At 42.5% G+C, this 27,701-nt stretch overlaps 1 protein-coding gene across 1 annotated transcript in view; it reads left to right on the top strand.

The window, feature by feature from the left end:
• csmd2 (CUB and Sushi multiple domains 2) overlaps window positions 1-27,701 on the top strand; it is a 204,109-nt gene that overhangs the window by 1,358 nt on the left and 175,050 nt on the right. The window contains exon 2 of the mRNA XM_077008705.1: window positions 22,846-23,062. Within this exon, the coding sequence (XP_076864820.1) occupies window positions 22,846-23,062 (217 nt within the window). The remainder of the gene's footprint in view (window positions 1-22,845; window positions 23,063-27,701) is intronic.

The following is a 27,701-nucleotide window of genomic DNA, read 5'->3' on the forward strand; positions in this document are numbered from 1 at the left end:
GTGTGTGTGAGGGGGCGAAAAAGAAGGAGTGAGTTTAGGAGGACGTGGGCGTGAGCGGAGGTGGCATGAACGTTACATGCGGACCAAATAGTTTTTTTGGCGCTATTTCCAGCTTTTCCTTTGCAAACGTATACCACAGACAATATATGTGAAAATCGCCCTTTTCTTTATGAACCCATATTGTATCTCAGCGATAGAAGTTTCACTGAGAAGAACGACTTTCAAAACATAGAGATAGCGATAGGTGGCCTAACTATAGCTCATATTAAGGAAAAAAACCTTTGTTTTTTGTTTCACCTGTTTTATCAAAAGCATAAAACCAAACACGTATATTTTTCATTTTCTCTATAACCTCTATATGCGCTGCAGCTAAAAAGAAGTGGACATTTAGTTCGCAGTGTCCTAAAGCGTCGAGTGAAATGCTGAGGCTGAGCACAGAGTCTCATCACTAATAGGCAGCCGTTCACTGTTTCATTAATTATTACTAGTAAACGGATATCTGGTGTATCAAGAAGTGATGATAAAGCCGCCGTAGTTAGTGTTGTGGCTGGTTATTAGTTTTTCTCTCACTAAGCGTCTTCATAAACCGTCTGCGAGCAGTTGCCTTCTTTTCCCATTAAGCGGCACCAAAGCTTCACAATACCAGAACAAAATACAAATAAATCCTCCATCAGCTAGATTACAAAAACTTAAAAGCGTATATGTCGCGCTATAGATGTACGTCCGTTTAATAATCTTAAACTTTCGGAAACTATTCTTCCAGGATGTAAGCTAGGAAAAATGCTAATGTGTAGAACTGCATCACATAGCGATTTACCTTTAGTCAAACGGTGGTTCATTTATGTTTTTATTTACAGCTCTTATTATAAAATGCGGAACTATCGGCAGCCTGTGGTGTCCTTTATTCTGTTTCTGACATTAAACTATGTAAAAATATATAAATATATATATTTTCAGAACCATAACCAAAATAGCCGTGACGAAAATAGAAAACAGGTGGGCGCTTTAATAGGTTGACCCATTTCATCCTGCGCTGGTGGGAATTGGTTTGGGTATAGACAATAACGAAGTCCAGCCTTTCATGAGCACCCACATCCTGATCATTTTGGGCTACACATTTCTCGATTTCGTGACATGGGCGTTCTGTTGGATCAGTATTCCGTCTGTTGAATTTTGAATTTTGCAGATCCCACAAGAGATAGCTAAATCATCTTAAAGTCGCAAAGTCAGGCAGTCTCCATGATGCAATTAAATGTAAGGCGCTCTTGAATCCGCATATCTTATTGCATATCTTATTGCTTATATATATATATATATATATATATATATATATATATATATATATATATATATATATATATATATATATATATATATATATATAATATATATATATAGAGAGAGAGAGAGAGAGAGAGAGAAGCAGTGCGATAAGGCAGTGTTGCACTGATGGAAGGAGAAAGTATAATGGCAAATATAATAAATAAACAAACTCGTTTTTTATGAGCTAGATTGTTTTCATGTCTCCCAAAGGATATGGAAATATCAGCCCTACAGCAACAGGTGTTTGAGGTTGGCTACAACACATCCCCTGCAGCACTGGTGTCACGTCACGGTCCCTTTCATAGTTGCTAAACATCAAGTGTTAAGGACAGCTTTCCGTCACGCGAAGTGATTTGATACGCGGCTCAGCGGAGAGGTACTTGCATTCAGAGTTCCCTTTACAGAGTCACAGCGAGGAGAGTTGTCGCAAGGGTAATTGTGCCTAAAAAAAAGTCTTAGCACAAACTAGCCGTCTAGAAGGGTCTACTGTGAGACTCAGACTATGGCAGACACAATGTCGTGGCACACACATGGTTGTCTTTACCAAGGAAATGAACACCTGTCCCTTTGTTTTTTCGGAGTGAAGAGGTATGGAATACTAAAACAGGAATGTGTGCTGCAGTTCAGTGCTTCGAGATGAAACGTTTATGCAGATCTCCCAGTAGTGTGAAAGCAACCTTTCCCAATTAAATCCCTATTGCTGTTTTAAGCCGTAATAATTAAGCTCTTTCAACTTTACAATAATGCAATAAGAGAAAGAAACTCGTGGTTCATAGTGAATGTGGTTAGATGTGCAAACACTAAATACTTGTTTTAAGATCTATGTGTTTTATTGGTTGTTTTACTGGTTGTAATGCCAAAATAGGCTTTTAACGTCAAGATGTTAATATGAAGATGATGATTACAAAGCAGTGCAAAACCTGATTGGATAATTATCGCCAATCTAATAGTAACCGCAACACACTTATCCTGTGCTTTTCAATTTTTTGGTTTATGTTTCCTTTTGTCATTTCACATTGCAGCTGAGTCTCTCTGCATAATGGTAGAATGACCACAAGGTGTAAATTGCACACACACACACACACACACACACACACACACACACACACACACACACACACACAATTTCACCCGCATACAGACATTTCCATACTGATTACTGATTGTGACAAAGGGAACAAGGTCATTCTTCGCCATTCCCACAAGGTTTATCATCTCTGTCATTCAGGTAATCATTTTCCTTTCATGACAAAGCATAAAAGGGTGTATCACTGCCAGGGTAGCATGGCCCAACACTTCCATAAAGATCAGAATCACCAGAACCACAGAAAATTTAGAACATGCAATAACAGCATTTCAAATAGGGTGATAATATAGTAAACAAAATACTTTTGTTTTGTCCTTTTTGTTTTGTAATACTGTGATGTGTTACCACAGGTTAGCCATTTCAATATGAATTTCAGTGCTCTATAGCTATAGAATTTCTGGAGAACAACCTGAGACATTACAATGCAAACATTCTGCTTTACATGCTATATATTGCTGTGCTTTTGTCTGTTCTCAGATTTAATAAGTAATAGCAGACCAGTTTGTTGTTTTTATAATAGCAAACATGCATGTGCAGACAAGCAGAGTGCAAAACAATTGTGAACACCCAGCTGTGTCATCAGTATTTAAGAAAATAAAATGGACTAATAAATGAATGTCCTCACGTCAGTGTGCCCCGCTGAATGTGAGATGGTAGCCAGTTGTTGCCATGACAAATCTGTGTTAACCATCCTCAGATTCTTCATTGGCAGTCAGTCATTGACCGCAGGTATGCTGTAGTCTGGATATTTTTGGATGACAGACTGCTTTCAACCCAGCAGTGGAACTGACCTGTAAAAACCTGATAAAGCTATAGAGGCTGAACATCCACTACCGTGCTACCGCCATGTCTGTGGGGATATTGGTCAACAGTGTACCTGAGGTAAAAATAAAGAAATAAATAAACTGAAGAAAAAAAAATCTGACCAGTGGCAGACAGAGTTGAAGGTGACAAACTTTGCATAGATGTGACTGTAAGCTTATAAAATTCACCTGTACAAGAGGTGTTGTGTTAATAAAAATCCTGATGAGTGAATATGCACAGGGTAAATGGTTCTTACAAAAAATAATTGTTAAGTTCTGTACTGTATGTGACTTTCATGTAGCCAGAGATGGGTAAGTGGATAGAGCTGAAAATCATTTACACTTCAAGGACAGCTTGATTCAAGCAATGGTGGTGAGAGCATATGTAGTAATGTGTGGCATTATTGAGCACCGTCACTTCATTTGCCTGATTTAACATTGAACTGCTGGTTATCTTCAAGTTTAGTAATTGATTTGGGACCTGATTGTCTTTACAGTTGTTCCGCTCCGCCCTGTTAACCTGGCTTGGCAAATAAATGTGCCCCATGCCACACGGCGGCCTGCATTACCCTCCAGATCGTTCCATTACTTCAAGGTCAATCCTCTCACTAGAACTTGAATTTTTTAAATTCCCCCACTTGGGTCAAAGGACCAAGATGGCTTATACAGTTCTGTCAGTTACTATATAGAAACAGTTTTAGCTGCATATGGCTCTGTACATTGTATTAGAAATGAAACAGTGGCGGTGATGGGGAAAGGCACCATGGGGATGAGGACATCCATCAGCTTCAGACTGCATGCTGAGCAGCTGCCATGACAGCTCCGCCTGACAGTCCTGCTCCACCCAGCACATCTGTACAGCAGCTCCACCTACCAGCCTGGTCCTGCTCCACCCAGCACATCTGTACAGCAGCTCCACCTACCAGCCTGGTCCTGCTCCACCCAGCACATCTGCACATCAGCTCCACATGCGCAGCTGAGAGGCTGGGTGGATCTCGCCCTCCGCACACTGAGGGCTTAAATAGGCAAGACTGTGAAATTATTCAATTAGATTGGATTCTCTTCTTTACCTGATCAAGTGACTGGAGAATAACAGGTGGCATGGAGAATACTAATATTAATACAACAACAACTACTAATACTAATAATAATATTACTTAAATATAAAGTAAAATGTATAAAACTTTATTCTAATCATTATGGGCTATGAGGTTATGTGTAGATTTGTAATAATAATAATAATAATAATAATAATAATAATAATATCATCATCATACAACGCAATTACACTGGACCAAGATCAACACAGAAACAAAAATCTGAAAGCTAACTATAAGAATGTAGACGTAATAAAAGTTGCAAAGAGTGAACACATTTTCCAGACAGAATTTTCCATTTTCCAAACAGAAATTTTGTACCTGGCAACAAAAGGATACTTATCTCCAATATCCAGGTCTTTAGAATATCCCATTGAGCACTGGTGGATCACATGGGAGGAAATGGATGCTCCAGTGTACTCTTCAGACACTTGCACTATTCCTCCAAACTCAGCCTCACAGCCAGGAGGGAACATATGGGAAGCTTCATAGAGGCCAGTGGACATTGTGCAGGAGCTACAGAGATCAGTGGCAGACATAGGAATGAAGGCAGTAGTCAGAAGCCATTACTGAAGAAAACACACATCAAAGCAAGTTTGGAGTTTGCCAGACAGCATCACAGGTTCTTGGGCAAAATTCAAAATGGTATGTGTGGCACAAGTCTAACACTGCCCATTTCTCAACAAACACAATTTCAACAGTTTGTGGGTATGGGGGTGGAATGTGATTTTTCAACAAACACCATTTCAACAGTGTGGGGTGTATGGGGGTATGGGGATACTGCTTTTCCATAGTGAGGACAGGGCAGCTTGTTAAAATTGAATAATGGATGGATAGTGCAAAACACAGGTAGACACTGCACCATGTTTCAGTCTGACTAAGGGTGTTTTCACACATGCACTTTTTGGTCTGGTGAGAGCATGATCTGCCCTGGGGAAATGCTTTAAGTTTGCAAACTTGTTATCTGATTTGGGCCAGAGAAATGCCTTTAGGTTTGGATGATATTTCAAAATCATGGAAGAACCTCCATGATACAGGACAAGTATTCCTAGCACAGTGCCAAAACAGCACAAACATGGATGATCAACAAAAAGGTGAATGTTCTGTAATTGCAAGCTTTATGTCCAGATCTAAATTCACATTTCAATATGGCATACCTCAAAATATGTAAAGCTGCTACAGCTGCAAAAGATGGTACTATATTTACATCATTTACATTTACGGCATTTAGCAGACATCATGTTACTATCATGTCTGTATGCCTATTCAAGCAGCATTAAAAAAATATATATACCGAATTGATAGGGATGGAGTACTTTGGCACTATAATGTGTGTGAGAGAGGTACTACATAGTAAGTTAAACAGTTTTTAATATGACTTATGTTCTGTAAATGTGATTTTAGGCATTGGCATGCTACAGTTTCCTGAAATTCTCTAAAGTGACATAAAAATATATATTTGATTTAAAATGTAATGTTTGATAAAAATTTGTTGTTTAGTCTAGAAGAAAAAGTTTAGATAAATAAAGGATGTGTGGGCTGGTTTTGATTACCTGTTTAAAAGTAGTGCAGTGGTTTGCAAAAGTAGGGCAAGGAATTCCACTCTGAGATCAGCAGAGGCTTATAGATGTCAGTGGCTGAGACAGGAGAACGTGCATCAGTCAGCAATTTACAGGGTCCTGTACAAAGGTGGCTTATGGTGGTGTGTGGCATAAAGCAGAGCTTTGCTTGAACATCTGCCTGGAGTTTCCAGCAAAAGAATGTATTCAGCAAAATGTGTAAAATGCGGCATCTGTGAGTCAACATTATGCCTACAGTAAAGTATGGTGGTGGTAGTATCATGCTCTGCATGTATATATGAGTGTGTTTAATGGCTGGGGTCAGGGAGGTCTTTTGTTGCTTGATATATATTGAACATCTATAGCAAATTAAAAATTTCAGGGAACATGGTATATAATCTTTAACGTGACAGAACTGGCCAGACATTTGTGAACATCAGAAGACAATCAAGGATCAATTTACAACAAGATATTCCAAAATCGTAGTCTGCCAGGCAGTAGTCAAAAAAGGACCAAACATATTTTAATCTAAGGGCCAAGGGAGCACAGAAAAAGGACAACGGGAACACAGAAGACAAAAAATCCAAAGGGCTAAGATGAGGCAATTCAAAAATAGTGAATTATGGGTAGTAACAGAATGGCAAACAGAATATACATAGAAATACAGAAAGTAGTGGCAGTACTTCACAAAGACAATGAAACAAGGGGAGAAAAAAGGAAGAGGTGAATGAGGTTTGACTGATAGTTCTGTGAAGTGAATATATATATACACCATCCATTTTATATCAAATAGGGGGGAAAGTATGACTAAGTATGTGTAGACAATGGAAAGTCACCAATTATTCATACTTTATATATGCATATTGTGTGTACAAAAGACTAGTATTAACCTAATTAGAAAGCAATCAAGGATTTATTTTCCCTGGGGCTTTAAAAATGTTTGCTGTAAACATTGGCCAAAGAACTTGAGAGCTTTAGCAAATTTGTGAAGAGAAATAGAAAAATAAAAATGTTGGTGTGTAGAGCTACTAGAGATTTATGCAAAAGGAGTGGAAGCTGTTTTAAAGGTGCGTATAGCAAATATTGAGCTAATGGATCTATTTTATTAGGTGAGGCCCATCTCAAAGATCTTCAGAAACACTTTGCTTGCACATCTGATGAATGACTTGATTAAAAAAATGGAGATGAGAGGTGGTTTCAAAACTGAGGCAAAACATGAACAGATAAATGGCGTATTGTGGATGATCATTTCCAATGTTTATTACTTCAGTTAATACATTAAGCCAGTGGTTCCCAAACTTTTTCTGCCGTGCCCCCCTTTAGTAGATGAGAATATTTTTGCGCCCCCCCCCCCCCCCCCCCCCCCATATTGACTAGGGATGTGTTGAAAACTTACAAAAACAATAGGTTCACAACTTTGGTCAAACATGAAAAAAATAAACTGCAAGAAACGTTTTAAATGGTTCAAGAATTCTAAATATAATTTAAAATAAATAAGGAGATGAAATAAGAGAAACAGCAATACATATGCGGCTAGTTTGCAAGCGCAGACATCACGCAGAGCACAAAGCATGTAACGGCCAGAAATATGTGTACTGTCTCTTTAAGGGAGCGAGTTGAGCGCGCGTATGGAATATTGTTTTTTAGCTTTCTGCCGTAGACCGAGTCAGACCACTGCTCTTTAATTTATTTCTGTAAGTAACGCATTAAATGAGCTTTGGACAACTCACCAGTTCATGTATGAACAGTGAAGTATTGCTGGAGCCCAGGTTTATTTTGGTCAACCAGCAAATAAACGGACTAAGTGGAATACCACCAGCGAGTATTAAGGTTGAACTAACTCCGAAAAGCAAGCAATAAAAGCGTAGAATTAGACTGAATAGATCTGTTTTTATGGATCGGTCACATTGTCCCCGATACCCGATCTAGATTTTTTTCAGATATTAATATCGGAATCGGTGCATCCCTAAACATGTGCACGTTTTACTGTGCGTTCACACCGAAAGCGACGAGAGCGACACGGCGACCGGAAGTCATTCATTTTCAATGAGAGTGAGCGACACCCAGCGACGCGACGCGGCGCGGCGCGACGCGAAGTGAGCGATTCGAGCGACGCGAACAAGTTGAGCTTGGCTCAACTTTATGCAAATGAGCAGTGACGCGCGGCGGCGACTACCAATCAGAAAGTATGTTTGCACCCTCCTCCGAAACCGCACCTCTGACTTTGGTTCCTACTGATTATTTGTTCCGATTGCAAAATGGAGGAGAGATTAATAGTGGCTGTCTCTGGATGTCCCGTACTTTACGATGTGTCCCTGTTTATTTACAGTACAAAATGTTTATTTTTGGAGGGAATACTGTTCATTTGTTAAAAAAACATCTGCAATAAATTCGCGTATACCCGATTATTGGTTATGATTTTTTAAATTCCTGTTTGATTTTCGGGTCTGGGGTAAAAAGTAAAAAAATACATAAACATTTTAGGTTTATATACTATATGTGTTTTATACACACACTATGTTTTATACACGCACTCCTTTATAATCGTGTGTCCTGTAATCAATAGATTAACATAAATACTGCGTCCTGCTTTAAAAACGTGATTTGCATATCTGTCACGTGCTGCATGCCGGCGTGATGTTTGTTGGACACGCCCCCACGCGACGCTATGCTGGCGACTCGGCGACGGAGAGCGATTTTATCGCTTTCGGTGTGAACGCACAGTTACTTTCAAGCTCCGCGCCCCCCCTGCAATAGCTCCGCGCCCCACCTAGGGGGCGCGCCCCCCACTTTGGGAACCACTGCATTAAGCAATATAGATCTTGCAGGTGCTTGACAAATTGGTATTGAGAAGGAAGCCCAAACAGCAACAATAAAAATATTTACTCAAAGTCATGCTCATGCTTAGGCATTCAGTGTCACTGGTCAGACCCTCCAGAATTTTGCGATGTTGCGATTTGCAACTTCAACGCAAATTTAAGCAAACCCCGCAAATTCAGGGCGGTGTTGCAACTTCAGCCAATCACCGCAACTTTCCCGCAAATTTGACCAATCACTGATGTCGTCTTGATGTGACGTCGACAAACTCCCGCCTTACTGCCGTGTATACATTAAAGAGGAGCAGACTGAAAGCAGCATGAGTGAGGCGAACGTTTCACACTTGCCGACAAAAATAACGGCAAAAGATCGGGAAAAGCAGTATCCCGGTACATTACATGAAAGCGGGGATAAACTGTTTTTTTTTGTTCTCAGTGTTTTATTGTTTCACAACGATGGGTTCATACATGTATTTCCAACAAGTTTAACATTTCTAGTACCAGCCCATCCACTCCAAGTGATTTTTCATAGTCTTTTAAGAGACGGAAAGTCCATTTCTGCCACCGAGCTGTTGCACTTCGAAGGATCATTTCAAGAAAGTGAGAGAGATCATTGTGCATTCTCTGTCCCAAGACCTGTGTTTCAGGGAGCGGGGCATACAAAACTTGAGGGATCATTCCTGCCCAAACTATTTCATACCACATAGAGTAAGAGAAATAAAATCATTGCTTGAAGTGTTAAAACCAGGGGTAAAACACAGGATAAGAAGCATAATACCCATAGGGAGATCCAAATAAATAAATTAATAAATGGACAATAAATACATGGGTAAATAACAGGGTTGCCAACTCTCACACATTGAGCGTGAGAAACACGCATTTGACCGTCTTCACACGCTCTCACGCCACACTTCCGATATCTCACGCCGAAAAAAAAATCTAGTTTATTTACCTGTGATCCACATCTATGATTCAATGAGTTACTAGTTCGCTCTGGCGCCAACCACCCATCGATCGATCGCGATATAATACTTAATTTGTGTCCATTTTACACCCCGCCCGGTAACAACTTACGTCTGCCACGCGCCCCCCGTCAGCAATTCACACTCGCCACCTCCTCCAGGTTCAACCTCACTCAAAGTGATCTTGAAAAGTTGGCAACCCTGAAATAAATAGGTAAATAGATAATTAAAATGGACTACTAAATAGAGGCAACCATACAACATTTGCTCCCTATTACAATGTAATCACAAAAAAAAGCAAAAACACAACGCAACTTGCATCGCAATTTTTTTTAAAAACACCCGCAACATCAAATATTTTAGCCTGCAACAATCACAAAAAAGGCCCGGGAAATCCTGGTGGGACTGACTGGTGAATGTCAGAACGTTTTAACATAGCACACAGTGTACTTCAAATACATGTGTATTTGCAAAGCATATAGCATGAGCATGGTTAGCATGGTTGCTGCTTTTGTTGCACTCCAGAAGGTGAACTTGAAGGTGAACTTACAACAGTCTGAAACATGAGATACGAGAGAAGGAGAGAGGGAGGAGTGATGTCAGGTCTACAGGGGTGCCACAGGTCGAGACAGGGAGAGAGGATCCCCTTGTTAAGAGTCTCCCACTTCTCTATACCCTCTGCGTTGTCATGGGGACACCATTAAACGTCCTCGGCTGGAGCAGTGAACAATAAACAAACAGAGCTATGCTGCTTCCTCAGCCACACTCCTCCTCACACCTTACCTCAGCCACACGTTTCCTCAAACCGTACCTCAGCCACACTCCTACTCACACGTTACCTCAGCCACACTCCTCCTCACCCTTACCTCAACCACACTCCTCCTCACACCTTACCTCAGCCAAACTCCTCCTCACACCGTACCTCAGCCACACTCCTCACACCTTACCTCAGCCACACTCCTCCTCACACCTTACCTCAGCCACACTCCTCCTCACATCTTACCTCAGCCACACTCCTCCTCACCCTTACCTCAACCACACTCCTCCTCACACCTTACCTCAGCCAAACTCCTCCTCACACCTTACCTCAGTCACACTCCTCCTCACACCTTACCTCAGCCACACTCCTCCTCACACCTTACCTCAGCCACACGTTTCCTCACACCGTACCTCAGCCACACTCCTCACACCTTACCTCAGCCACACTTCTCCTCACACCTTACCTCAGCCACACTCCTCCTCACACCTTACCTCAACCACACTCCTCCTCACACGTTACCTCAGCCACACTCCTACTCACATGTTACCTCATCCACACTCTTCCTCACACCTTACCTCAATCACACTCCTCCTCACACCTTACCTCAGCCACACTCCTCCTCACACCTTACCTCAGCCACACTCCTCCTCACACCTTACCTCAGTCACACTCCTCCTCACACCTTACCTCAACCACACATCTCCTCACTCCTTACCTCAGTCACACTCCTCATTTCCCCTCAGTATGCTGGCTGCCTGCTTCTGCCCTCTCTGACTCAAAGAGTGGGAGGATTATTTGTGCAAGAAAACAAAACAAACTTATGTACAAATGCAACCTTATTCAAAAATAACTAACTAAATAAATAAACAAGTTATTTGGGGCAGTAACAATTATGCTTCTTTGAAGCCATGACAAAGGGTATGAGATTGCTGAATTAAAAGTGCGTGACTGAGTAATTTATTTTATGATTAAGTGTTGCTTTAGTGCACACGAATGCTAGAATAAGGCAGCAAGGTCTAAGGTTGCATTAGACAGGAGCTGGGAAAAAAACACATTTTACTGAAGGACCTTGATAGGACGCAAGACACTGGGTTATTGTGGCTCCGTAATGGAGCTGAGAGTGCACTAAATCCTGCCTGGAAGGGGTTCACCCTGGAAGGTACTCTTCCTTTGCACTCCCACTTGCAATCAGCCCTCCTTAGAATACCGGGTTAGAAGCAGGAAGTCCTGTACCTTTTCGGCTGCTTCTATGTGACTTTAGCTCAATTCATAAGAGGGTAATGTATGTCTGAGTCACCTTGACTCGGCTAATGTCATTTGTACTTGAGATGCATACTAATGTGAAGCATTCAGCACATGTCAGAGTCACGCCATATCTGATTAGACACTTGCATAATTCATGTAAGGCCTTGCATAAATAATGTGAATCCAATACAGAGGTATCTAAGTGCGCTTGTGTATGTGAGTGCGTGTGTGCAAAATATATGGAATTGCAATTAACAAGTTAAACCATTAGGTGCCAAGGTGTACGCCATAAATGCTCTCAGTGTAGTGTTCTGCGTCCTCTACTTGTTTGCCCTATTAGCCACTCAATCCCCTGGAAACAAGACGCTGCCTTTCTAAAGCAGGGCCGATTGTCTTGCCTTTCCACTGCATTTGCTGTGCTATTAATGGCCAACACAGTCACCCCACACGGACATTAACCTAATGTATAGCCTTGCTCAGGAAAGCTGAGGTTGCCGATTTCTGTTCTAATGGCAGGCATTCTTCGGTTAATTCCGGTATTATGTACTTTGGAGGCATATGCCCTGACACATTATGAAAGCAAATAGTTGTGTCTGGGGAGATTTGTGGTTTGGAGCAGCCCATCCACCCCCCCACCTCACCCATGATGGCATGTTTGGATTCTTCCATCTCATCCAGTGTGTTGGTGGATTGCTGCAGACTGAAGGTCTGATGACATTTAATGGCGAGCTTAAAAAAAGAGAGACAAGATAGATGTGAAGTGCTTATGAAAGCTAGTGAGTCACAACCATTTGCCTCAGGGCCACTCACTCCAGAAAGAAACTAAAAGGAAAAGCATTTTTAATTGTGCGAGGGATACACTATTAACACTGACAAACACTGGCCTTGCTTGACACTAAACTACTTGTCAGGGGAGAAAGGCTGCCTCGGTATATTTGATAAACCTCTAGTCCCTTTTGTCGGTGAGCCCAACGCGTGCCGCTGAGGTAACGGATGAGTGCAGGCGGAGGAATCATGACGGGCCCCATTAAGGGTCTTCATAGCACGCAGTGTGGTTGAGAGGCACGGGCATTCCCAGTGCAGAGAGGGAAATGCTCAAATAGGAACTCCATCCCACCTAGAAGGCTCTGTTTATCACTCCAGGCCCACTATACCCAGCACTTGCTTGCCTTTGAAAGGTTAACATCTGTTGCATCATTGGCGCCTTAAACCCTTTTATTTCACATTTAGTTATCTGGCACACACGTTTCATACTTCTACCTGTTATTCTGGCAGACGTAATAATGAAGGACGATGAACCAATGAAACTCTACACAGAAGCGTATTTTGAGCTGAAGTCGTGATACAAGTAAAATTAGGCAAGCATTCAGTCATACACTGTTTATGCTTAGTGGCTAAATGGCACTGAAGATCATATTCAACACACTGTAGAATTTACAATATAGAAGTACAATAAACCAATAAGATTTAAAAGCTTTTACTTTCCGGATGCAGAACAATAGATTTTTTTCACATCCACTGAGGTTGCTTGAACCCCAGAGCCAGTCCATACTCTTGATCAAGGTGCTCCTTCGTTTCAGCCTAGACTGGAACATGCACGAAGTAGCAAAAGGCAGTGAGTGATCTTAGGAGTCAGTGTGGGGGTGGGTGGGGAGCATTACTATACTGCTTCAGTTTGCAAGGATAATTATGCAATTTGTACCATATGCAAAGTCAAACACATGTTCGGAGTAAAGATGTGACTTTCAACTGCATTATCCATGTAGATGTGCAGATGGCTGTCAACATATCCAAAATGTACTGCAGACTGACTTCATACAGTACAGTGAACATCACTGTGTTTACTATAACTTTCTATAATAGGAGCAACAACATGCAAACATACATGGCAAGAAGTTCAAAATTCTGTCCATCCTATCCGATCATTCATGCATGTATTCATTCATTCTCCCCCTTCCCTCGTTCTCTCTCTCCTCCTCTCTCCCTGGCTCTCTCTCTCTCCTGAGACCCCTGATTGTGGGCACTCTGAAGGATTGCTGTCCTGCCGGTGCACGGGCGCAGCGCCGATCGATTCATCAAAGTGTCACGCCGTGCCACTGCAGCCCTGTAGCAACAAAACAACGGCGGAGGCTAAGCAAACATCGGTCGGCACTCCAGGTGGTCCCCGCTGTCCCGCAGAACAAGGTCAACGCATTCCCACGGCAGTCACTTAGCCCTGTGGAATCACCTCCAGTATGAGCATGCGTGGTCCCGGGGCACAGGATTGGACAGCAGACACCCACAGCTCGCCCGGTCCTGGGACATTTGAGCACTTTTTTATTTATTGTAATTTTGTGCTCCAGATAGCAAGTTTTGCCTATCAAAATAGCATTGAGGTTTTTGCAGACACCTGAGCTTTTCTGGATCTTGGGTCTTCGGTGCTAGGAACAGGACTAAAGAAGCCAGGGGCAGAGTGTTTATGGAGTCAGAACACCTTAGTGGACATGCCCCTTGGATTTATATATTTCTGCATTAATGCAGGTTACCTGAATGCACCTTCCAATTTTATAATGCATCTGTGTTATAAAGTTATGAGTTATGGTAGGGAATGATTTAACTGATCTGGCAGAGTGAATGACTCACTTAATCAGAAGTTAATGCAAGCTTTTTTTGCGCAGACCTTGCTGGATGCATTAGCAACCTCTATTTTGTCTACAGGCTACATAATGCTCCAGCCAGTCTCATAGAAATGGGCTTCAGGATGCTTACATATAATATGCAATCTACTGAATGTTTTTGGTGGTAGTTTGGCAGGTCAAACTGGAAGCTGCTTTCTCATGGAGAATGTTAAAATAAAATATTAATGTCTACATGTATTCATGTCTACAAATTATCTTGCTACACTTGACCTTCGACCTTTATTTCTTTTAGTGTACCCTGTATTCCAAGTAACATATAGAATTTGAAAACTGTGATTCCTTGAAATTCACCTTGCTCTGCAGTCATTTACTATACCTGTGGTTACGCATTACAGATTATGATTACTAGGTAGAATATTTGACACTTTTTGGAAGGGCGGGGGTGACATACACGTGGTCAAGGGAAGGTTACATAAGCAAAAGAAGTGCGTACATCAAATCAATACATGTCAGTTGCTTATTTATGAACTTGTTTACCTTAAAAGCCCAATAGCCTGATTAAACAGAAGCATTTAGTTTGTGTTAATTCTGAAATATAAGTAAACGTAAGCTTGTTAAATTTGCCCATATTAAATGTGAAAGTCAAATCCAAGAAAAAAAAACACAATGAGTAGGGATGCACCGATTCACGTTTTTTCACTTCTGATACCGATTCAGATATCTGAGGCTTAGTATCGGCCGATCTGATCTGATAGAGTAAAACTGCTGAATCGACTTAAAACATTTTTTTTTTTTACACAGACATAATGAATTACAAGTTTATTGAAAACTCTGCACCAGTATAGCACACTTAAACACACATAAAACATGTAAAAACAACACAACTTGCATTTGTTCAGTCAGTGCAATTATGAATATAACATTGAATGTAAAATAAATAATACCAAAGAACCTGAAACTGACAAAAAAAAATAGGTTCACAACTTTGGTCAAACATGAAAAAAATAAACTGCAAGAAACCTTTGAAATGGTTCAAGAATTCTAAATATAATTTAAAATAAATAAGGAGATGAAATAAGAGAAACAGCAATACCTATGCGGCTAGTTTGCTAGCGCAGACATCACGCAGAGCACAAAGCATGTAACGGCCAGAAATATGTGTACTGTCTCTTTAAGGGAGCGAGTTGAGTGCGAGTATGGAATATTGTTGTTTTTTTTTTTAGCTTTCTGCCGTAGACTGTCTCAGACCACTGCTCTTTATTTTATTTCTGTAAGTAACGCATTCAATGAGCTTTGGACAACTCACCAGTTCATGTATGAACAGTCAAGTAGTGCTGGAGCCCAGGTTTATTTTGGTCAACCAGCAAATAAACGGACTAAGTGGAATACCACCAGCGCGAGTACGAGTCAGCGATTGTGTTTCACTCGCCTGTTAACTGTCCAAGTTAATTTCTATCCGGGACAGAGTGGATATTTAAGGTTGAACTAACTCCAAAAAGTGTTACAAGCATAGAATTAGACTGAATAGATCTGTTTTTATGGATCGGTCACATTGTCACTGATACCCGATTTAGAATTTTTTCCAATATCGGGACCGATACAGATATTAATATCGGAATCGGTGCATCCCTAAGAATAAGTCACATTTTATACAACTGTGTTGTAACTATACATTTCTAGCATCAGGCCGGAGTCCCGGTGAGGGGGATGAGGAATGGGCCCTGTGACGGGGCATCTGGGTGGCCCCGCCACATCTGGGGCATCTGGGTCGCATGCCACGGGTGGAACGTGTAGCACACCAGCATCTTTTGCATTTTGCTAGTTTGAAAACTCCTACTATGTGTTTACGTGTTCCTGTCTGGCGCACACACATACATGTACATGGCCAGCATGGCAAAACATGGATGCTGCGTTTGCAGGTGTCAGGACGAGCAGCCAATCACAGAGAGGGTTCCCTGAGCAATGGCAGCAGGCTCCGTTCACACTGTAACCTGGACTGTCAACGACCCTCTTCCCTGGCAACCTACGAATGTGCTCAGATGTGAACAGATTCTCAAGCTTCTCAACCAAGTCTATGCAAGAATTTAAGGCACTACGTTTAGCCTAATCTGCCTAATTTTCCGATCAATATTGACAGTGTTTAGTTTAATCCTGGCAATAGCTCATCCAAAAGTGGCAAAAGAAGGTGTGTGGATGTGGAATGATTCTATTGAAACAGTGGCGTAAAGGAAGACCTTTATTAAAACCCAAAGCACGGTGCCCTGTGTCCAGTGCAGAAGCTGATAACGATTGGTTGATGTTTGTTCTCACTGCTGTAAAAAAATCATTGCAGTACGACTATATTTGAACCATTATATTCTGCACTTTTGTGCTGTGAGTTTGGTGGTTGGTCTATAGGGAGTTACATCTGCATATCCAAGCGAATAACTAATAATAACTGACTGAGCTGTGCTGTTTCCTGAACTCCAGCTTCCACACTCACACGCTTTCCTGGTCTCAATCCAGGACAACGTTTGCACTGTTGTTTGTTTTTCCTTTCCAGTGTTCACCCTGGACTTGATGCGTTACCTGTCCACCTCTGACCCATGCTAAGATAAGATGGAGCTAAACCCTGTCAAAGGGAACTACTGACTTCACTGTGAGTCAGGCGGCGTGTTCAGTAAAGATATAGTGCTAGCGCTGCAGTAAGTCAGTCAGATCGGACAGCATAAAAGAGAATTCGAAAGGGTTTCCAGAATTTATCCTGGTGTGAGCCGTGCTGGATGTAAATCTTTTATTTATTCACTTTATAGATTTTGCACTTGTGAACTTTTATTAGATCCACGCTGGTATTGTAGACTGTTGGCATCTCTCATTGGCCTGTTATTGATCCTATTGTTGTATTGTACATCCAAAAAACTGTGCGCTTGCTTGCCTTGGCTTGGAGTAGTCAGCCACTATAGTATTGCTCTGCACACGTGTGATATTTATAATACAAGAAAAGAAAGAAAATGTATATAATGTTTGTCTGTCATGTCAGTCACGTTAACAGAAAATTGGGGCATACTGCTCATGAAACAGGGGCGTAGAAGCCACTTACCCACCACCTACCCCATCCCAGACTGTTAGTGTACTGGGGGAAGCTGCTTCTATTTTAAAGATAATTAGAAGACCTTTGATGAATAAATGTATATGACTTCATTTATTCTTAAGACACACAGAATTCAAATGCAAAAAATAATTTTGCTCTTTAAAATATGTATTTAGGACAAATATTCTGAGAGTTTTGGAAAAGAGATTATTTTAGCAGCTTGTGCTTGACTCAAAACATAGAATTTGTTATACATGTTTATTTTCCCTATCTGCACAATTAGAACACAATTTCCTGATACAGTACTAGGTTATGATGTTAAGAAGTTCTTGACACAGTGCTAGGTCATAATGTAAAGAAATTCTTGACGCAGTTCTGGTTCATAATGTAAAGAAGCCCTTGACACAGGATTAGGTAATATTGTAAAGAACCTCCTGACAGAGTGCCAGGTCGTTATATAAATAAACTCCTGACATGGGGCTTGGTCATAATGTACAGAAGCTGTTGACACAGTGCTAAGTCATAATGTAAAGAATCTCCTTACACAGTGCTAGATCATACTGTAAAGAAATCATTGACACTGGGCTAGGCCATAATGTAAATAAGCTCTTGACACTGGGCTAAGTCATAATGTAAAGAGGCTTATGACACAGTGCTGGGTCATAATGTAAATAAGCTCTTGACAGTGCTAGGTCAAAATGTAAGCAAGCCCCTTACACAGTGCTAGGTCATAATGTAAAGAAGCACCTGACATGGGGCTAGGTCATAATGTAACAAAACTCCAGACACAGGGCTGGGTCATAATGTACAGGAGCATACATGGGGCTAAGTCATAATGTAAGCAAGGTCCTGATACAGTGCTAGGTCATAATGTAAGGAAGCCCTTGACACAGGGCTAGGTCATAATGTAAAGAAACCCTTGACACAGGGCTAGGTCATAATGTAAGGAGACCCTTGACACAGGGCTAGGTCATAATGTAAAGACGTTCCTGACAGTGGCTCTGACATTATCTCCTTTTCAGCCTCATAAGCAAAATTGTTTCTGAGATGCCAGCAACTGTTAAGCTCCATACTGTCCTGAAGGCCTGTCCAGAGGTCAAATGCTCTTTCGGTGCTGGTCCATGCTCACTTTACTCTAGATAGTCTTTCCCTCAGGACTGGGTGAAAACATGATGGATCGTTGTTTCAGCTAGCACACATTTCCTGGCCTTGGATAAACTTGCCTCTTTTGCACTTGACTGGGATCACTGGCTCTTTACATTGGTGCAATTAGGTTTAGAGTTAGAGTGAGAGAAACTCTGTCTGGACCAGCTTTAGAAAGATAACTTCTACTTAACGTCATATTTTCCTTGTACCAGATGCCTTGCTGAATAGCATATAAATCATTTCATTTCATGCTCAAAAAAAACAACAACAAAAAAACCCAAACACTATGACTTTTTAAATGTCATCCTGGAATTCCTAAATAGTCCCATTATAGTAATCCCATTATAGTAAAAATAAATAAAAACAGCACCTACAGTAGAATGGATTTCAACAATAACAACTTTTTCACCTTTTATTGGTTGTAATTGTTTTTTTATTTTGTTTGTTTGTTTGATTTTTTAGTTGAAGGATATTCGAGGATATTTTTGTATTTGAAATGCTTTCTATTGCTTTCTAAATGTTTTCTATTCCCTGTTTAATCTTTTCACTTAATTACTAAAATCCCATGAGTGTTAACTGATGAGTGTTTACTCATTTGGAAATCTAATCTTAAATCCAGTCTTGCTGATGTGTAGAGAGATGTGAGGTGTATATTCTCTGCTATTTGTTTTCTAATTTGTATAGAATCTGGCATCTGTGAGCCACAGATGTCCACAAATTAAGTATTCATAATTCTGTGTTAATTATCTATTTATAATATTGTATGAATCAACCTTTATTGAATAAAACTGTAAGAGCCCAATAAAATATGCTATTATATTCTTAAGCGGATCAGCTATGCTGGATCTCTTGATTATATTTTATTAATTGATGAATATGTGTTTATTTTTTTCATACTGTTCATTCCACACACATTTAGACCTCATGTGAATGAAAACTCCACATCATTAAACATTCAGGTTTGGGAATCTTAAGTCTGTTAGTCCAGAGATCTGTTAGTCCAGAGGTCTGTTAGCATGCTTCCTTTTGTGCAAATCATGGCAATTTATTTTCACATGAATTAATTCATTATTTATTTTCACATGAATTAATTCACATTAACCGCCACTGTCCTTTTTCAGAATAGGAAAGATCTTTAAATTATTTTAGAGAGAATTATTTTATTTTTATTTTAGTAATAGCTTTTGTTTTGGGAAATTATCTATTTGGACATCGTAAGATACTATTACCAAGCTGCACTTTCAATGTAGTAAATGAACCCCAGAACAGAGTCCAGTAAACCAGTAAACCCCAGAGCAGAGTCCAGTAAAACAGTAAAGCCCAGAACATAGTCCAGTAAACCAGTAAACCCCAGAGCAGAGTCCAGTCCTGCAGTCCTGTGCTCATCAGGGCCAGTAATGGAAAAAATAAACTAGCAGGTACGAGTTTGCCTTCTGCTGGACACGAGAGCAGTGAAATGTGAAAGACAGGAGGCAGCACTCCCCAGCGTGTCATTAAACGTCACTTAATTAAGAGCGTTGGTCCAGATCTGTCCTGAACAAATAATTAAGCGAAGCTTTTCCCTGATGGTGGCACAAGCAGTTATTAACATTTCACGTTGGAAACACTATTTTATAAGTGGCTGTTGACAAGTATGCAAAAGAGAAACACAATTAAAGCTGAAGAGGTGAGACTGAGCTGTGGCTAATGGGAAGCTATTAAAATTACTGGCATTAATAACCAAGCGTGCCCCGCCTCACCATGGCGTTACCGTGGGAACCGTTATTGACCACTGAAGCACAGACAGCTGACTGTGTGCGTTTCACACACTTCTGCTCATTTCAATGTGGAGGGCTCATAATTTTATTGGTTTCACACTGATTCTGTGAACTAAAAACCTGTGCGCGGTGGTTACTATTTAAGAAAGCCATAATGATGAATGTCATTATGTCACGGTGAGGCGGCCCCCTACCGGCCGCCTCTGTCCACAGCGGCTGTGTTGTTGTTGTCTTGTGACGTCGTGTACGCCCCTCAGGTGGGCGGAGCCCGTGATCCGTTCCCACCTGATGGTCGTTTGTCTGTCTATATATGCCTTGTCTTTGTACCAGTTGACCGCTGGTCATTATATCCTTAATTCGGATCTATTGCACGGGTTTTAGGTTTGCACACTTTATATTAAACCACCCTTTTTCCCTGAGACTTGGCGTGATCGCTTCCTTTTTGTTGCTCACACCTGCCCGTCACAGAATGACCAGCCACCCTTCGGAAGCCGCCGAGTCTCTTTTTCTTTCTCCTTCGTTCGTGGTCATGTCTCGTGGTAAGTGTTTGTCTGCGTGGTGTTTGTTTGAAGAGATCCGCCGTGCTTTTGTGTTGTTTGTGGCACGGCGAGGGACAGGGCTCTCGCCCTGGAAATACTCTTCGTTTTTGTTGTTTGTTTGTTTGTTTGAAGAGCTCCGCCGTGTTTGTGTTTGTGGCGCGGCGAGGACCAGGACGTCTTCCCTGGGAGCGCTCTTCATGTTTTGTGTGGGAAGAATGTGTACATGTTGACGGACGTGTGGATCTGTGTGCGTGCTCGTTGTTTCATGTTAAATGTTTCATGTGTGACGCGGTCGCCGCTCGTCACTGTCGCCTCGCTCCCCGTGTGTCTTGTGTTTTATGTGGGGAGCGACTGCGACTTGGAGCGGCGCGTCACTATTGTGTATGTGTATGTAGAGCGCGCATGTGTGGGTCCCGTCTGTCTGTTTGTACACTGTTTTGTTTGTCTAGTAGTTGCGTGTGTGTTGTGTCCTAACGTGTTGTCTAATGTTTGTGTGTAATTCCACGCATGCTCCTCCCCCTGAATGTGTGTTTGGGGGGGGACCGGCTGTGGTCCCGTGCCATGGGGTGTGGCACGGAGGGCGTCGCTCCCGAGGGAGGCCCTGACCAGGTAAATGGGGGGTTCTCCTGAGTTAGGATGGAGACCCCTCCCCCCTGGAGGGGGGATCAGGGTAGTGCGCGTTTGTGTTCTGTGTTGGTGTGTGTGGGTGTGTGTGTGCATTTGTGTTTTATGTGCAGGTGCTTCTCCCTGGCGTTGAATCGTGGCATCCCTGGACCTTGTGGGGGTCTCCAGCTGGCAGGAGCCCCCTTATGTTGTGGGGTGACCGGAGCCCGGTCGGAAAGAGCCCCTCCCTAGAGGGCTGGGGCCCCCGGATGTTTGGGGACCATGGGGCTCCGGTCTGAAGAGCTCCTGCACAGGACGGAGACCCTTCCACGGGGTCCTGGAGGTGATGTAGCCACGCCCCAGGGAGGTAACCTGCACACACATACACCCCGGACGGACAAGGAGCCGAGGCCCGCCGTCCTCGCACCTGTGGGGCTATGCGGCTTAAGGCCGGTTAGGGCGTGAGGGCCCTGTGACCGACCGGGGCGTGGTTTTGTCTTGTTGACGGCCCAGTCGGTCCAGGGTCCCGCCCAGGGAGGTGAGCTGACTAATGTTATGTGTTTTGTGTTTCAGCTCGTGGACTGCAGGAGGTGTCCCTGCCTGTCCTTGCCTTCCTGCCCCTTCGTGTTGTTGTGCAGCCGCTGTGTGCCACACACCCAGTGGAGGGGAGTGCGGCTTGGTGGGGGGGTCTGTCACGGTGAGGCGGCCCCCTACCGGCCGCCTCTGTCCACAGCGGCTGTGTTGTTGTTGTCTTGTGACGTCGTGTACGCCCCTCAGGTGGGCGGAGCCCGTGATCCGTTCCCACCTGATGGTCGTTTGTCTGTCTATATATGCCTTGTCTTTGTACCAGTTGACCGCTGGTCATTATATCCTTAATTCGGATCTATTGCACGGGTTTTAGGTTTGCACACTTTATATTAAACCACCCTTTTTCCCTGAGACTTGGCGTGATCGCTTCCTTTTTGTTGCTCACACCTGCCCGTCACACATTAGGCATGGTGGGTATATGTGTGTCTACAGGTAGTCTAAACAGGTAGTCTAATCAGGTAGACTAAACAGGTAGTCTAAACAGGTAGGCTAAACAGGTACTCTAAACAGCTAGTCTAAACAGCTAGTCTAATCAGGTAGTCTAAACAGGTAGACTAAACAGGTTGTCTAAACAGGTAGACTAAAAAGGTACTCTAAACAGCTAGTCTAAACAGCTAGTCTAATCAGGTAGTCTAAACAGGTAGTCTAAACAGGTTGTCTAAACAGGTAGACTAAAAAGGTAGTCTAAATAGTGGAAGGTTCAGCTTCCACTAGCACGTCCACTGATGCAGGGTTGCGTTGTGTAGTTGATGCGGGCCTGTGGTGTATTGCTGTCAACATATTGTCCATTAGATAGCACCTGATTGATCATGTTTCTAACTCTCTTTCTCTTTCTTTTTCTTTGCCTTTCTCTCTCTTCCTCACCCTCACAGCTCAGAACTGCAGTTACACACTATATAGTCCAAATGGTACTGTAGAAAGCCCGGGATACCCATACGGATACCCAAACTATGCCAACTGCACATGGGTGATTGTGGCACAGGAACACAACCGGATACAGTTGGTATTCCAAGGATTTGCTTTGGAAGAGGACTTTGACATACTGTCTGTGTACGATGGACAACCAAGTCCTGGAAACCTGCGAACCCGGTAAGCACTCCTGCTCCTGTTATCATTAATGAATTAGTACTGTATTTTGGAATGTTTTAATTAATTAATTAGTGCTGTATTCTGGAACATTATAATTAATGAATAATAAATTCGTTATCATTAATGCATTACTACTCTGTGTTGGAACATTCTCTCCCAGTATTGCTGGGGTAGGCTAGTGCTACATGTTTTCTTGAATTCTGAGCTTGGTGCATTTGCACGTAATTATGGTCCATTTGGCTTTGATCAGCTTTGTCTTTAAATGACTTTCTCTCAGTGTCTCCCATCTCTTCCCACCTGCTGCTGGCATTCTCCTCGCTCTGAAGCATATGGCCAGTCAGCCAGCATTAGCTCGCACAACGACATTAACAGCTGAACGAGCTTAGAATGCTGTTGGAAGAGAGCACTGCTGTTGTGTATATACAGGGTGTAGCCAGCACAAGAAGACAGGGTGCGTGGGGCTAAGGCGTCCTGCTGTGCGCTCAGAACATCTTCTGCTGTGCCGTAATGGACTCCCAGCCAAGAAAAAGCGGTGGGGTTGCTGTGATTGCAACCTGGGTCCCAGAAGGGTGAGCAGAGTGTACAGGTGTAAAGCGTGTAAAACGTCACTTTAGGTGATCCATGCTTGACGTAATGCTGAGTGTAAGCTAGATGTGAAAGTTCAGTGGCGATTTTTTTCCAGCGTTTTTTTCCCCAATTCTCGCTGGTGTTTTAACCTGGCTGTCACTCACATGCCCTTTCGAATCAGCAAACACTTCAGGTTTTACACTAAAATAATGTTTTTAATATTATTTATGGAGTGTAGGTTTAAAGTAGGTACATTAGGATTGACCTGCCCTGGCTTTTCAGTAAGCTGTTCCATTTTATTTGGGTAAATGGCTTTTTAAGAAAGCTTCTTCTCTTTGGCCTCTGAAATGTGATTAGTGATGCCTGAGGTGGTCTTCTGTTCTCTTCATGTTGTTGACTGAGCACCTTTTTTTCCTTTTTTCACTGTCCCCATTGCTTTTTTGTATAGGTGTGCAGTGTTGAATAAGAACACTTTTCTCTCACACATTCCTAAAGTCATCTTCAGTAGCTGAAGATTTGTTTTCTTCAGATTTTATCTTCATTACTTTTGTTCACTGGTTTTTATGTGGGTGTGTTGTTGGTCTTAGCAGTTGTCATGCTAATTGATTGCATCATTGTGCAGACATTAGAGGAAGGGAAGTGGCATTACAGATCTGCTTACCTCACAGGATGCTTGAGACTGTACGGCTGCACTGGAGCTCCCAGCTGACCTTTGTTTATCTGCTGAGTGGCAGCATTAGATTTTGATCTTAGAGAAGCTCCTAAATCTCCCAAATCCTCCCCATCTCTTTAAGCCCAGAGGTGATCTGGGAGCTTGACTGGATTACTGATAAACATTGTACAAGATATCCCTTCTCTAATATCTCGCAGAAATATTGTTAAAGTATCAAAAATGGCAGATTGGTAATTGAATTTCTGAAAACACAGCCAGCAGATCCATATAAGGGGGATTAAGTATTTATGTAATATGACCATGAACCCACTGGTTCTCCTCCTTTCATTTGAGAATTTTTTTTTTAAGTGTAGCGCTTGGCTGAATCATAGCTGATGAAACATGTGGGATGTTTTTTTATTGGTTTTCCAACCGTTGTGGAAAGTTCCAGGCTCTCAAATGAACATACCCAGCAGAAGGCCTGTGTGCTTGTGTCTGTGCTGGTTTGTTCATATGCGAGTGAGTTAGTGTGTTCGAGAGAGATTGTGTTTTTGGTTTTTGCTCTTAGCGTGGCGTGTCTGTTCAGGTCTCAGGTGTCTCAGACATGGTTGCAGTCTAGCAGTCTCACGGGCCTCCGTCAGATATGTTTCAGATCCATAGCAAAGGGCGTTTGGGGTGTGAGCGCGTGTCCTGGCGTGGCGCCCCCCCCCCCCCCCCTCGTATCCTGTGCGCTGCGGCATGGCCAGACAGGAACCCTTGGCCTCCAGTGCCAGCTCTAAGTGCTGCTGCTTTCTCCTGCCTTTATGCTACCTCGAGCAGTCATGACATTGCTCCGTGGAAATGGAGCCCCTTAGCCCGGCGAGCGTTTCCAGGATGGCGGGGGGCGTTCACGGGGGTTGGGGGGTGGTGGGGAGGTTGGGTATGTTCCAGCAGTATGCTCTTCGCTGGAACGAAGTTGCTCAATCGGCCTTGTGGTGTCTCGGTGTGACCTCACTGAGGGGCAGCAGTGCACCAGCACTGCAGAGCACAGATGCTGCTCCTTCTAAAATGTGGTGTTTTTAGCTGCATTTGATGGGATGCCTTAAATATAACATGTGCTAGGAGCTATGTGGATGTCAGCTCGTACCCCATTATCTCCGGCACTTCTTCGGAGGTGTCTTCATATTTTTGTCATCGATGGGGTTCGGGGGTTCCTCGTTGTACGTTGCTTCGGTGCGAAATGTGCCATGCGCTTCTTGAGTGCTTTCTATGACAAACCTTTTCCAGTAAATATTGACGCCGCGCTCTCCTTCCCCTTCATGTGTGAGCTGGCGTGTGCAGCCAGAATTGAAGCCAGGTGAAGAGTAGTAGCCACTCTGTTTAATTGCTCTTATTTATTTGTTTAACCCCAGGGCTGAGTCTCTTGGTGATATATTGCCCCTCCTCAGCCAGCTCTTACTGAACCTTACACAGGAACATGGCTTGGACCTGAACAATCCCATTAAATCACATTCTGTCATCTACCGTCCCCTCCCCCCTCCCTCCTTCTCTTACTTCTGCTCCTGTATGATGGCTATAATACACTTCATAAACGATGGCCAGTGTTGTATATAGAACACACAAGCCCAGTGAACCCTAAAGCACTTTTTTCCTACTCAACCCTGGCGTTTCTTTACAGTTTGGCGTGATCTTGCTGCTAAAACACCCTAGTATCATATAAGCTTATAATGTTAATGTCAATTAAGAAATAGCCCATGCGGTGCAGTGTTGCTGGGACACATCCAAAGGAAGTGATTACTGCATTGGCTTCTAGGCTGGGGTATAAAAACAACCTCCAACCTCTTCCCCCATGAGGCCTCTTTTTGCTGACAAGTGAATTGAGGATAGGTGCTGGTGGTTAGAAGGTCAGCGTTGCAGAGCACTGGAGCTCTGAGTGTGAGGCGAGGTAATAGATGAATACATATCACTTTCAGCAAAGTTACACTTAACAAGAATTCCAAGGCACTCCCTCTAAAAAGTCTTTGATCTGTGGGGACAGCGTATTTAAAACCATTAAAAGCCTGCCTAGCTGGATTAGTTAGGACAGATTGACCAGATTGAAGAAATTTAAAATCAAATGTTGATTCATGAATTTTTCTCAATTACAATGTAAAATATTTGAGTCTTAAATAATACAATTTGAAAAACACAACTGAATCCAAAGATTATTTTTAATTACAGTGGTCTAAAATGTAAATGTAAATGGTCTTTGGAAGAAGTAGCCGATATACCAATAATAAACAGCAGCATTTATAGTAGTTTGTGAGAAAAAGGTTTCTTCCAAATGTCCTTAAGGCACCCAAACTGTGCATGTACAACAAAGTGGAGCAAATACAAAAGCAGTATAATAAAAACAAAACAAATCACTGGTAGTGAGAGCCTTGGGTGTCGAATGGCAACTTATGTGTCGTAAGTGCTAGAACCAATTTATTGTGCTGCTAGTTTTGGTTGTAACAGACTTCTGACATACCTTACACTTTACTTTTATTTGTCCCACATCTGACTCTTCCAGTCTGTATCAATTCCATAGCACAGGAGTGATATTTCCACCTTTCTTTGCTACAAGCTCATTCTTGTGTAAACTACTGTGTGTCTTCTGCTTGGTGTGCTGTAAACCTTGGTAACCTTTTTCATACCTGTTATTGAAATAATCTCCTAACCCCTTTAACGAGTCAAGGCTTTGTGTCTCTGATGGCATCTTGGAGGACGTGGAAATACAGTGTGGCCAGGCTGCATCTGCGGGGGTTGTAGCTCACCCGCTAATACCCTCTTCTGGAGTTATTGATTGCCGGGTGAACACTCTGGCCTCTTTAGGCAGCTGGTGGAAGGGAATGAGGCAATGAAGAGAAAGGAAGGTCGGTTGGTCATTACCTCTCCTCTAGGTTCTCCTTGGGTGGGTGGGTGTGTGTGTGTGTGTGTGTGTGTGTGTGTGCGTGTGTGCGTGCGTGTGTGTGTGTGTGTGTGCATGCGTGCGTGTGTGTGCGTGCGTGCGTGTGTGTATGTGTAGATATGAGTTCCACTGCAGATTGGTGTGCACTTTTTTCAGTCTCATAGTATAGGATAAAAACATTATAGATCAGTATATCATTTTCCATCTGTTAAGTGGGAGTCTTTAGGCATAGTACACACATCGGCAGTCATAGTACAGACATCTGAAGTCATAGTACACACATTCAAAGTCCTAGTACACACATCTGAATCATAGTACACACATTCAAAGTCATAGTACACACATCGGAAGTCACAGTGCACATAGTAGATCTCAATAGAAGGAACTAGATAAGTCTTCTTTTATTTTTCATACTCTGTACCTGAGGTTGTTTGTGAGTGAATATGAGGCATCCCAGTCTCCTTAATCACTGTTTATTATTGATTACTGACTCACAGAAAGCTCATCAACAG

The sequence above is a fragment of the Brachyhypopomus gauderio genome, chromosome 6, assembly GCF_052324685.1.
Source record: "Brachyhypopomus gauderio isolate BG-103 chromosome 6, BGAUD_0.2, whole genome shotgun sequence".
NCBI classification, from domain to species: domain Eukaryota; kingdom Metazoa; phylum Chordata; class Actinopteri; order Gymnotiformes; family Hypopomidae; genus Brachyhypopomus; species Brachyhypopomus gauderio.